The following is a 13755-nucleotide window of genomic DNA, read 5'->3' as shown; positions in this document are numbered from 1 at the left end:
GCCCTAGTCTTTAAAAGGGAAGATGTAGCATCAGACAGAAACGAGAGTCTATGCTGCTGAGTAACTGGCGGAAGAACTAGCCATGTGGCAAGCTTGGAGACTATCCCCCACCCAGTAGAGAATCCTGGCATACGGGAAAGAAGAGGCTCAAAGGGAATTAGACCATATTGAACCCTCTTCCCCATTCTGTAAATAGAGAGACTGGGACTCACAGCAGGATAGACTCTGCTCACAGACACATAATGAGTTAGCCAGAGCTGGGATCAAACTCAAATCTCCCACTGGTATTTGGAGTTCTTTCTGCTACCTCAGGAAAGAGCTCCTTTTCCCTTCAGCCTGGTCTGAAACATCCTATGATGCCAAGTGACTCTCTCAGGCCAAAACAAAAAGGAGATTATTTCTAGGTATGCAGGGAGGGAGGTAAACTGCATCAGCTCACCCAACTCCACTCCACCTTCATCACCTTAGGCTCCCAGAGCAGTGCCTAGGACAACGCTGACAACACAATGGCAAAAAAGATTAAGCTCTCCAGTTCAGAACAAGAATGAGAAACTTCAGAGGAAACACAGCCTCCAAGGAGGGCAAGCGCACTTCCCTCCCCACAGAAGAAAAGACAAATAGAAAATACAAAGGATAATCTTCTTTCTTTAAAAAGGGGACAATGAGTGAGTCTCAGGGAGGTTCATAAAGACTACTTTGAGAAGGCCAGCTGGGAGCACAGGGCTACTCACGGATAGTTGTGAAGACATTGGTGAAGCAAAAGTAATCGACGGCATTGAAAGACAGGAGGTGATAGAGGAACTGCTCCTTCTCATCATCACAGCGCAGGAAGGCATAGCGCTTATATAACTTTCTGTTGAAGAGGAGGCAACACATCAGTCTCCGAACAAAAGGAAGGGAAAGAAACTAGAATTTTCAGTTCTGGAAGGATACAGCTAAGGGAAGCATAAGATGTCAAGCCTCAAGTTCCTTAGGTTCACCCTACAAAGTAACAAAGCTAGCTACTCTGTAACTAAGGGCCAGAGGGACAATGGTTTAAGCTACACCAGGAACAACAAAAATCAAATACTACTGGTCTCTAAGGGTTGATGTTACTATGTCAAGTGTCAGAGGTCATGAAATCTCCTTTTCTAAGTTGAAGGCTGGAAGAAATTCCATCAAGAATGACACAGGTCCTCTCAGGCTTCTAGTTAGGCTGTCAGCTAGTGTATGGTGTGTGACTGGCAGTGGATGGAGATCTGTGGTCACCATTCATCACCAGGCCTAGTTTTGAACCCTCAGTAGATCTGAGAGCCACAAGTCAGAACACTGCTCTGAATGGGGCGTAAGGCCAGCACAGCTTCAGAGGCAATAAAGGGCATGCTCCTGCCTCTGATCCAAGTCACAGGCAAGGAAGAGCCATGTAGATCACATCATTCCCCTCTTTTCAAACTTTCTGCCTTCATTTCCACTGCCTATTTGTCAGAGGGCAACTTCTTTGCCTGATATTCCAGGCCCTCTGCAGCTGCAAAGCAATGATATTTTCCCCCAAATAGAGGAGATACCCAGAGCCAAATATGCAGGCCTTCATTACAAAGAACAAAAGAAGACAACTGCCCTGATTGCCCAAGCTGCAATCACCATGGCCAGAGGGGTATAGGATTCAGATCTGTGAGGTTCTACCTAGCCCGGTTTATAAGGAACTTTCGATAATTTATCAACCCAGGCCTGTTATGTCCAGGTGCTGGAGAAGAAAGCGCCTACCCCTCAAATGCACTCTAAGTGAGTAAATCAGGTAAAGGCCATGGTATAGTACTACTTACAGTGAATGATCAAACAAAAGCCTGTTTCTGGGAATTTAAAGAGCCATATGCTTCAGTAGTCCTGGAAGGCCTTGAAGAACAGAGGGGCCTGAAGGGCAGCAGAAATTTAGACAAGTGTTGTACAGACAGGAAACCTGTCTAAGTTTGGAAACTTGGAAACTAGTTTGGCTGGAGTTGAGGGTTCAGGGAAGTGATCAGTTAGCAATGAGACTAAGAAATCAGGCTACTGTACCAAAGGTGTCAAATGAAAAAAAAAAGTTAAGTTACTCAAATGAAGGAAGGTCCTAAAATTTTAAACTAAGGAGTTTGCAATCTGCCAAGTAAGGGGTTTCTGCAATTTGGCCTAGCAAAAGAGACAACCATGACCAACTTCATGAAATTTAGATTTAGTGCAGGTGAGACGTGAAAGGGAAATGAGAATTAAACTAAGGCTCTGCAGTAAAAATGGTAAGGAGACAGGTGAGACAGAGGTGAAGGACCTAAAATCTGTATGTGGGAGATAAAGTAAACCAAGGAGTCAAAACTGACTCCAAATTTTGAATGTAGGTATAGAAAAGAAGTGGGGGTAGGCTGTTCAGAGAGCACAGTGGTGACATTAACGAAAAATCTGAGAGTAAAGTAATTATGGTGAAGACTCTGTGAAGCTTGCTTTTATTCTTGCTGAGCTAAGAAGGTAAGATGTAAGAATGGAAATAAATGCAGGAGTGGAGTTCAAGAGACATGTCAGGGCTAGAACTGCGGATACGGGCATCTCCTGCTTAGAGGACTTAGAAGTCATGAGAATGGGTGAGATCAAGTAAGAGAGCAAGCAAGTGAAAAAGCAACAAACAAAGTGTGTGCATGCAAAGAACTGAAGATGGTGAAAGCCAACGTTGTGCAAAGAGTAAGGGGAGAAAGATGGTTTAAGGTCATGGCAGCCACATAAAGTGAGTTTCAAGGTAAAGGGGCACTACACGGTGTTAATCACTGCAGACAAGTCAAGGAGAAGGAGTTTAGGCTCCCTACATGAGAGCTAACTCACTGCTTCCTTTGAAATTTATAATTCAGTGGGTCCCACGAATATACAGCCCCCATGAATATACAACCCTGCCTCCACCTTACCCCATTCCAAGCTACAAACAGTCTTGGGGGCTAGCTGGAAATCCCAGAGTCTGAGGGACAGTCTATCAAGATTTACTCTTTCTAAGCTGTCCACATCCTTCTGTACGTGCAGCTATCCACACCTTTTATGTGCACTGGCTGAATACCTAGCGGATGCTAAGCAACATACTCAGCCTTGGGGAAAGGGACAGATTTACGCCTTCAATGAGAGCAAACTTCAGTAAGTAGCAAGCAAATAGACAATGATAATACAATACGTCAGTGGTGAAAAAGGGGATGAACAAACACTCTAACAAATGTTATACATGCCTGGAGGAGGGATGAACCACGTTTCTGGGGAGTCCAGGAAAACTGTGGCAAAGAAAACTGGACCCTGAAGAAGTTTACCAGGTAGAGTACAGACAGGACTAGGGTCAAGCAGAAGTATAGACAAGAAAAGGCCATCAACATCCTAAGAGGGGTAAGGGGTATAATGTGTCGAACAAGAGAGAGAAGAGGACATCTCAGAAGTTTCCTTTTAATTCCCCAATTCTTTGCTCCCCAGAAAAGGAAAGAGACCAAGGAAATGCCTTATGTCCAAGAGGTATACATGTCACCTGAATAAAGGAAGAAGAGGAAGGCCTCATCTTTCTCACTACCTCTCTAAGAAAGCTAGTTTTAGACATGCAGGTTGAGAAGACAGGGAGAACCGATATAGCAGAAGTATTCTTCTACTGATAAAAAGGGAGAGGAGGAAATACTGCGAAACCTTCATAAGCAAAGAGTTTAGCTGAATGCAACAGCAATATCACACTGAATACTTCTCCTTCCCACACAAGTTTCTGATCTCTTCCCTCCATTCCTGGGAGCCTGCTTCTACCCCTGGCGGAGCAGCCTTACTTGGTGAGCTCATGGTCTGAGAGGAGCTGCTTCAGGTGTCTGGAAAGTAACTTTTTTTCCATGGACAGTCGCACCCATGCTCTGGCCTTTCCCACATCAGTCTTGATTTCCCCGATGTTCTGGATGTGCCTAGAGGAAGAATGTAAAGGGAAGTGGAGGGTGGAATGGGAGATGAACTCACTGCCAATACCTCACCTGTAAAGCCAAAGGAGACCTGCTGAGACAGTCCTATCCCACCCTAGGAGAGCCCATCTCTATTCTCCAAATACTGGACTTCCATGTAGCCAGATAGGCTCACCATATTTGGGGAGGAAAAAAGACAGTACAGTCCTTAAAAAGCCAGGCTAACCCTGAGCTCTCAGGGCTTGGGATACTCTCCTATGCTCCCTTATCTCCAAAAATGCCAGGAAACTCAACTGTTGTATAGTTCTATAAATGTATCATGAAATACAAGGCTTCATGATTAGGAGGGCTTCCATGTTAGCTGAGATGCTATAGCAGCCACTGAGACCCTGTTACTTGAAGTGGACACCTAAGCAGCAACTGAAAACGGGATTTTAGCGGCTTATTACATGTGAGCCCATACTAACCTCATATCCTGAATCAGGGAGATCCTCAGGGGAGGCATGAGCGAGCTGGCATCAGACTTCCTACGTTCTGAATCAAGAAGTATTCCTAGAATAAACAAGTTGGTCATGTCCAAAGAGATCTGAATATCCAAAGAGCTGATACCCTTCCCTTATCTCAAATCACAAACTGCTATGGGAAACAGTTGGTTACACTGGTAACACTTTAATCAATTGTTTCATAAATATTTATTAAATTCCTAATAAAGATCAAATTTTATATTTTTATGGATATTATCTCATTTAATTCTCTAACAATTTATAAGGTAGCCAAAAAAGATATCATAATTTCTCCCACTTAACAGAGAAGGAAAATGACATTCAAAGAGGTTAGCTGCTTTGCCTACATCACCAAGTAGCAAAGTCAGTACTGGAACACAGATTTCCTGGCTCCTAATCTATCATGCTCTCACCATGTTCCATAGAAGCAGTGCTTCCACTTGAAGCCACTACTCACATCCTGTTCTGGCTTTATAGCAGCCTAGAAAAGAGCCAAGAGAATGTGTAAAGAACAAGAAGGTTCTGGTTCTGTTCCAGAATGACAGGACCTCTAGGAGAAGAGGAGATATAATACCTTTATATCCTCATGTCTGGCCTAATGTTTAAAACTTAGTATTTTCATCATCAAGCTGTTGTGAATTTTTGGCTACAGTTTATTCCTTGACAATGACTTCTATAGCATTCTTAATAAGAACCTGCTCTTACACATGCAGAAAGCGGGCCAAAAAATTCCTCATAAATCTATCTGGAGAACTCTTGTCCCTAGTTTTCAACCAATTATCTCCCCAGGTTCAGTGCTAGTTAAGGTCAACTAGTTCAAGAGCAAAGAGTTCATGCTCATCTTTTTACCACATTTAACTCGTCTTTACCATTGAGATAAAAACATCCAAGAAAGGTAACCAAATCTGCTCGCAGATATTGGAGAACAAAGGATGATGTGAAGGGAAGATGTACCCAAGAAGTAAAAGAAGGAGGGGGACAACCCTGGAAAGGAAACTGTAGGATGGTCTAAACATCAGAGCAGGAGACAAGATGACTGGCTCTTGTCTGGCCTCTTCCATGAGCTCATTTTGTGATCTTAAGTAAATTCAATTCCTCTCTGGAATCATTTTCTCCTCTTATAAAATAAAGGGCCTAGACTAGATGACCTCTGGTGTTGCCACAAACTCTGACATTTTTATTAGGTTAGAAATGGATAGGAAGTGTAAGGGATCATTCACACCGGGACTTGACTTTGAGGAGGTCCAAGGAAGGACACTAACCACAGCTCTCTTGACTAACAGGATAGATAATCATAATGCCCATGTCAGAGAAGTGAAAAAAAAAAAAAGACTCTGAAAACAGCCTGCTCCAAACCTAGGACACCAGTACCACAGTAAAACCCAAATTCATTTTGAGACTCGCCTCTTGCCCACATAAATTTTTTATCTTGCCAATAAAAAGGGTATCGAAACACATAATGAAAGCAAATCACATGGTTTTGGTATGCTCTGTGGTTCAGAGAGTCTGGTGGCTCCATATTCAAAACAGAAAACATTCCAGAGCAAAGGCTTCTTTGACCTGGAATAGTTTGCCTCAAGGGATCATTCCAGTGAGGGATGGAAAAGTGGAGAACGGGCAGACTCTCGAAGCCAGAGACTATCTTACCTGAGGTACTGAGGCTTCCTGAAGTGAGTTTTCTCTGCCGGTTGTCCTGATAATGTAACAGGTGGGACCATAAGGCTGATTTCCCCTAGAACCAATGCAAGGGAGAAATACCTATCAGTTTAGATTTCAGGAGTCAAGGCTTTCAACATACAGATACAAGCTTTTGCTAAAAAAAAAATGTATGTACTGTTTCTTGTTTCAGTGTACATCCAGGATACAATGTATGCAAATACATCAATTTACTAAAATCCAGGAGAAATGTAAACAGTGGAAGGTAACAGAAAAAGGAAATGGTCCCCCAGTGAAAATAGGAAGGACATGGAAAAAAGAGCCTGAGAAGGGACTAGTGGATAAGAAAGAAAAAAGCAGCTGGGTGCAGTGGCTCATGCCTGTAATCCCAACACTTTGGGAGGCCAAGAAAGGCAGATCACTTGAGGTCCGGAGTTTTGAGATCAGCCTGGCCATCATGGCGAAACCCAGTCTCTACTAAAAATACAAAAATCAGTGGGATGTGGTGGTATGTGCCTGTAAACCCAGCTACTCAGGAGGCTGAGCCAGGAGATCACTTGAACCCGGGAGGCGGAGGTTGCAGTGAGCCGAGATCACACCACTGCACTCCAGCCTGGGCGACAGAGATTCCATCAGAAAGATAGAAAGAAACACAGAAAAAAGAGAAAAAGAAAAAGAAAAAGAGGAAGGAAGGGAGGAAGGGAGGAAGGGAGGGAGGGAGGGGCAAGGCAAGAAGAAGTCAAGGAAAGGAAGGCGAGGAGAGGAAGGCAAGACAAGGAAGACAAGGAAAGAAGGGAGGGAGGAAGGAGGGAGGGAGGGAAGGAAAGAAAGGCAAGGAGAGGGAGGCAAGGCAAGGAAAGCCAAGAAAGCAAGCAAAAAAGCAAGCAAGCCCGGCGCAGTGGCTCACACCTGTAATCCCAACACTGGGAGGCCAAGGCAGGTGGATCACTTGACGTCGGAGTTCAAGACCAGCCTAGCCAACATAGCAAAACCCTATCTTATTAAAAATACAAAAACTGGCCAGGTGTGCTGGCTCACGCTTGTAATCCCAGCACTTTGGGAGGCCCAAGCAGAAGGATCACAAGGTCAGGAGTTCGAGACCAGCTTGGCCAATATGGTGAAATCGTGTCTCTACTAAAAATACAAAACTTAGCTGGGCGTGTTGGCCCGCGCCTGTAGTCCCAGCTGCTCGGGAGGCTAAGGCAGGAGAATCACTTGAACCCAGGAGGCAGAGGTGGCAGTGAGCCAAGATCGCATCACTGCACTCCAGCCTGGGCAACAGAGCAAGACTCCATCTTAAAAAAAAAAAAAAAAAAAAAAAAAAACTTAGCCAGGCATGGTGGCACACACTTCTTGTCCCAGCTACTTGGGAGGCTAAGCAAAACCCCGTCTTACTAAAAATATAAAAATTAGCTGGGCATTAGGCACATGCCTGTTGTCCCAGCTACTCAGGAGGCTGAGGCAAGAGGATCACTTCAACCCGGGAGGTGGAGGTTGCAGTGAGCCAAGATTGTGCCACTGCACTCCAGCCTGGGTGACAGAGTGAGGCTCCCTTTCAAAAAAAAAAAAAAAAGAAGCAAATGACCTATCATCCTCTACATGGTATGTTGGTTTTATGTCAGCTTGATGGCTTTTGCACAGAGGAGTGGATATTCAGTCTATAAGCTGTAATCTTAGCTCCTGAATTTCCTAAAATATTTAAAGGTACTCCTTTAAATATTGTTCTAGTCCTGATTTTGCTACTTGGTGAACTAGGCAAAGCAGTTTGTTGAACCTCTGAATGTCAGTTTCCTTCTCTGTTAAGTGGGGGAAACTGTGGTATCTTTGGCTACCTTACAAGTTGTTAGTGCAGGCCAGGGAGAGTAAGTAATCACTATGACAAGGATTTACTATTGAAGGTATAGTTGAAGAAACCTACAGAAAGGTAGGCAGATACTTAACTGCAAGGCTGAAATAAACTACAGTCAATATAATAGAACCTTGGCATTTGGAAAGGTAAGAACTGCAGTTTAAACTATTTGAGACATGTAGTAATTTGTTATTTTGCCAAGGCACAAATCTGAATAGTATTTGTAAAACTGATGTGAGGGACCAATTCACCTTGGTAATGAGTGAGCCCCGCTGGTCACCCAGCAACTGCTTTGTCTCTTTCTAATCATCGTTCAGTACATCATGACCCTTGTTAAATGATAAAAACTTTATTTCAGATTCACAGTAAATGTTCCCATGTAACTAATAACATAATATAAAGGTTGTAAGTTTGTTTTAGTAAGATTATAATAATTTTATAAATGACTTTGGTCCTATAATAATGATAAAAGCTACCAGGTCTTAAGGCATACTATAAACTAAGCACTATGTCAAATGTTCAAAATACAATATTTTAATTAATGATCCCAGCAGTCTAACAAGGTAGATATCTCTATCCCTATTTTCTTTAGAGAAGAAGAAACTGAGGATTGGAAAGGTTAAGTAACTTGTAATAGGTCACACCATTAGTAAACAGAGTGTTGGGATTCAAGCTTAAGTCTAATGTCAAAACCATTGCTCTTAATAACTATGCTACACAAGATGCTTCTGAAAAGATCATTTAACTTTTTAAGTTGTTATACTTTCTGAAGAAAATTTTGTGCTGTGAAATCAATGTGAAGATTTAAGGCCTTAAGATTTACCCTAGGAGAGTACTGCGGGTCTGTCTTGTTTATATTCACAAATTTGATCTACTTTGGGGAATAAAACACCAAAGATATCTGAATGGTAGGAAACCCTTGCTATAGATCTGCAAGCTGTCAAAATAAGCTTGCTGTATGTTTCTGTTTCCTACAAAATTCACAAACTTAAAACAAAACCCAGCAATTTCAAAGGCAATTTTAAAAATATATAAAAACTAAAATTAGAAAATACCAGGTTTTATTCATCCAAATATGAAATATTTGGGAAAAAAAAAAGCATAAATGTCTAACAACATTAATGAGACTTACAAATCCTATACACTGCTACTAAGAAGGTCTATTGTTTCCTGTCAGGAGCCAAAAAGAAAAAAATAATAATTTACAAAGCTTAAAAAAAAAAAAAGGTTGGCTGGCCGCGATAATTCACACCCATAATCTCAGCACTTTGGGAGGCCAAGGTGGGTGGATCATCTGAGGTCAGGAGTTCAAGACCAGCCTGGCCAACATAGTGAATCCCCATCTCTACTAAAAATACAAAAACTAGCCAGGCATGGTGGCAGGCGCCTATAATCCCAGCTACTCAGAAGGCTGAGGCAGGAGAACTGCTTGAACCCAGGAGGTGGAGACTAAAGTGAGCTGAGATTGCACTACTGCACTCCAGCCTGGGCAACAGAGTAAGACTCCATTACAAAAAAAAAAAAAAAAAAAGTCTATAATGTATCTAACAGATAATACAAGAGCTTAAAATATTTATGGTCTTTGACTTAGCAATTCAACTTCTAGAAATCCATTCATCCTTCCATTTACTACAACCATTAGAAAGTAGGCTCCCTAACACCTAGGCAGACTAGAAAAGCAGCTTAAGGGAACTTAATAGAACTGTCTGAATGTGACACACACTAAGTACAGCTGGTGACCAGAGAGCCTGACATGCAATAATACCAAGGGGCCAAAGACAAAAGCAAAATAAGGCCACCATACCAGAAGAAGGAAGACCATGGCTCAGAATAATTACAGAGGTGGGGAGGAAGAGTAAGGACGAGAGTGGAAGAGCAGCAACTGGGCTGCTGCACTTTGGTCTTTCTAGTTCAAGAGACATGGCCTACTCTTTTTCCTCTTTTGCAAAGGGGCTGATTGGGACTGAAAGGTTCAATACAGCCTGATTATCCATTTGTGAACAGGGATAAACAATAAATTGCACCAGATTCTACAGGAATCTAAGCAAGAAAGGTAAGAACAACTCCTATTCACATATCAACCCCAAATGGTTGCAGTTACAAAACTAGTATGAAAAACCAAACCTAAGCCAGGCGCGGTGGCTCAAGCCTGTAATCCCAGCACTTTGGGAGGCCAAGGCGGGTGGATCACCTGAGGTCAGGAGTTCAAGACCAGCCCGGCCAACGTGGAGAAACCCTGTCTCTACTAAAAGTACAAAAATTAGCTGGGCATGGTGGCAGGTGTCTGTAATCCCAGACACCTCAGGAGGCTGAGGCAGAAGAATAGCTTGAACCTGGGAGGCAGAGGTTGCAGTGAACCAAGATGGCACCATAGCACTCCAGCCTGGGTGACAAGAACGAGACTCCATTTCAAAAAAAAAAAAAAGAAAAACCAAACCTCTATTTGCGAGAAAAACATACTACAGGTGGAAGCCCATCTCTTTGGAAGATGTCACTGAAAGCCAAAGAGAGTGGTGAGGATAACAGAGGTTCTTATGAAGACTTGCTGCAGGCAGCCCTGTGCAAGCAGTCAAGTCTAGTAACAAAATTTAAGAGGCCAGCAGCAAAAACTACTGTTTTTTGGGTTCTCTCTACATTCTAAGCAGATAATAATGGGTGGTTGCTCAGGAAAGTACCCCCACAGGGGCATAATAAAATCAGCCTCTGAGAGTAAATTTAGTCACACTCTGGGTGTATGATGAAGGACAGCAGGTAACCAGGGTGTGACATCTGGATTGGAAGACAAATGCAGAATGTCTCAGAATGATAAAGAAGCCAGCAAAATGGAAGCCTATGGAGAACATGATATTAGGAACCCAACATAGATCATCAGGGTCAATCTCCAGCTGAACATGTAACCCTAAGAGCATAAATGCCCTGCCAGCAAGAACAGATCTTCACTCTCCTCTGGTGACATGTCACTGTTTCACTTCCAGAGCTCTAAGTCAGGACTAAGAACAAAATGGAACCTCAACTAAAAAGCCCCCATTATTTTGCACTGGTTTCTAACCAAACAAGTAGCCTATCTCTCCAAATAAGAGAGGATCAAATGGACTCTAAAAGAAAATCCAGTCTGGCCAACATGGTGAAACCCCACCTCTATTGAAAATACAAAAAAATAAGCTGGGTGTTGTGGCCTGCGCCTGTAATCCCAGCTATGGGAGGCTGAGGCAGAGGAATTGATAGAACCAGGGAGGTGGAAGTTGCAGTGAGCCAAGATTGCACCACTGCATTCCAGCCTGGGTGACAGAGTGAGACTACATCTCAAAAAAAAAAAAAAAAAAAAAAAAAAAGATACAAAAATTCGCCAGGCATTGTGCGCAGGTGTAGACCCAGCTTGGCAGGCTGAGGTGGGAGGATCACTTGAACTCAGGATGCAGAGGTTGAAGTGAGCTGAGATCATACCACTGCACTCCAGCCTGGGTGACTGAAGGAAAGAGGGGAGGGGAGGGGAGTGGAGGGGAATGGAGGGAAGGGAAGGGGAAGGGAGGGAAAGGAAGGGAAGGGAGGGAAAGGAAGGGGAAGGGAGGGAGGGAAGGAGGGAGGGAGGGAAGGGAAGGGGAAGGGAAGGTAGGACAAGGGGGAGGGAAGGGAGAAGGAGAAGTGAAACAGTGACATGTCACTGAGAGGAGGACCCAATGGAGGTGGGTACTTTTAAAATTCCATTAGGCAGGGCACAGTGGCTTATGCCTGTGATCCCAGCAGTTTAGGGGGCTGAGGCAGGAAGATCATTTGAGCCCAGGAGTTTAAGACCAGCCAGGACAACATAGGGAAACCCTGTCTCTACAAAAAATAAAAAATTAGCTGGGCATGGTGCAACACACCTATAGTCTCAGTCTCTAAGCTGAGGTGGGAGGATCACTTGAACCCAGGAGGTCAAGGCTGTAGTGAGCTGTAATCATGCTAGTGCACTCCAGCCTGGGCAACAAAGCAAGATTCTATCTCAAAAATTAAATTAAATTAAATTAAATTAAATATACAATAAAATAAAATAAAATTCCATCATACATATAAGGAAACAGGCTTAGAGAGGCTAGGTAACTTGCTCATTTTCATAAAGTTATTAAATGGAAATCATACTTCAAATCCCAATCTGTTTTATAGTCGAGCTCTTAAACACTTAATATACTACCATCTAAAAATTAGTTAAGAGCATAGAAAAGACATGAGATAAAAAACAAAGCAAGTTGCAAAACATTATGTACAGTATTATTTCATTTGGATTTTTTAAAAAAACACTTTACTGAGATATAATTCATGTTACCATAAAATTCACACTTTTAAAGTATGCAATTTTCTGAACAAAAAAAATGGGGTTTTTACTATAGAGTTGTGCAGCCATCACCACTATCTAATTCTAGAACATTTTCATCATCCCCAAAAGACACTCCATATGCATTAGTAGTCACTTCTCATTGCTCCCTCCCTCCAGCCTCTGGCAACCCTTAATCTACTTTCTGTCTACGGATTTGCCTATTTTAGACATTTTGTATAAATTAGATCATACTATCTGTGGCCTTTTGTGTCTGGCTTCTTTCACTTAGTTAGTAGGTTTTCAAAGTTCATCCATGTTGTATCACATGTAGGTACTTTATTCCCTTTATTGCTCAGTAATACTCCAGTGTACGGCTATACCAAATTTAGGTCACCCACTCATCAGCTTATGAACATTTGGGTCATAATAGCCTTATATGATTACACTATTACGACTAATGCTGCTATGAACTTTTTTTTTTTTTTTTGAGATGGAGTTTTGCTCTTGTTGCCTAAGCTTAAGTACAATGGTGCAATCTTGGCTTACTGCAACCTCTGCCTCCTGGGGTTCAAGCGATTCTCCTGCCTCAGCCTCCCAAGTAGCTGGGATTATAGGCATGCACCATTATGCCTGGCTAATTTTGTATTTTTGTTAGAGATGGGATTTCACCATGTTAATCAGGCTGGTCTCAAACTCTTGACCTCAAGTGATCCACCTGTCTTGGCCTCCCAAAGTGCTGGGATTACAGGCGTAAGCCACCACACCTGGCCTACTATGAACATTTGTATACAAGTTTTTGTGTAGACATATGTTTTCACTTCTCTTGCATATGTATCTAGAAGTGGGCTTGCTGGGTCATATAGTAACTGTTTAACATTCGGAGGAACCACCAGACTGTTTTCCAAAGTGGCTGCACCATTTTACATTCCCAATAGCAATCCATGAAAGTTCTCATTTCTCCACATCCTTGCTTAACACTTGTCACTGTCCTTTTTTTGTTAACTACTCTGTGGATGTATCTCATTGCGGTTGCATTGGGTTTTTAAATATATAGCTATACATGCATGGGGATATGTACACAGAAGAAAGCTCTGAAGAACAGGTGTTGAAGATTGTTGCTATACTCATTAGAATGGACACTCCAGGAAGGCGGAGATCTTGGTCTGTTTTGTTCACTGAGGTATTTCTAGTGCCTACAACAGTACCTGACATACTGTAGGCCCTCAAGAAATACTAACGGATACTATAGCAAATATGTATTTTCTAATTTTTCCATGATAAAACTTCTTTTCAAAAAATTTCAAGTTATTTTCAAATTTAAAAATACATAAAAATAAAAAATATCTAACTTGACTACCAAATGAAAACACAGTATTTTGAAATAAGGAAATTCTCTGGGTATTAAGTGGAAAAATCAAACTTACTCAACTTCCTGAGGACTTCTCGCAAATGTTTAGATAAACCACTTGCATAAAAAAGAAATGTTAATGACAGACTTTTTTTCCACTGTGAACATACTATTAGTGAAGAATCTTTAGTGTATGATTG

At 42.2% G+C, this 13755-nt stretch overlaps 1 protein-coding gene across 3 annotated transcripts in view; it reads right to left on the bottom strand.

Annotated features, from left to right (window-relative positions):
- Positions 1–13755, bottom strand: part of DENND5A (DENN domain containing 5A) — a 118215-nt gene that overhangs the window by 7085 nt on the left and 97375 nt on the right. For all 3 annotated transcript variants that reach the window (XM_021675138.2, XM_021675140.2, XM_021675141.2), the window contains 4 exons: positions 6056–6140; positions 4373–4457; positions 3783–3911; positions 732–853 (listed from right to left, as the gene is read on the bottom strand). In XM_021675138.2, coding sequence (XP_021530813.1) covers positions 732–853; positions 3783–3911; positions 4373–4457; positions 6056–6140 — 421 coding nt within the window. The remainder of the gene's footprint in view (positions 1–731; positions 854–3782; positions 3912–4372; positions 4458–6055; positions 6141–13755) is intronic.

Source organism: Aotus nancymaae, unplaced genomic scaffold (genome assembly GCF_030222135.1).
Source record: "Aotus nancymaae isolate 86718 unplaced genomic scaffold, 86718_ANA_hifiasm-v0.15.2.pri h1tg000059l, whole genome shotgun sequence".
Classification (NCBI taxonomy): domain Eukaryota; kingdom Metazoa; phylum Chordata; class Mammalia; order Primates; family Aotidae; genus Aotus; species Aotus nancymaae.
This window is presented reverse-complemented; position numbering and strand designations above follow the sequence as displayed.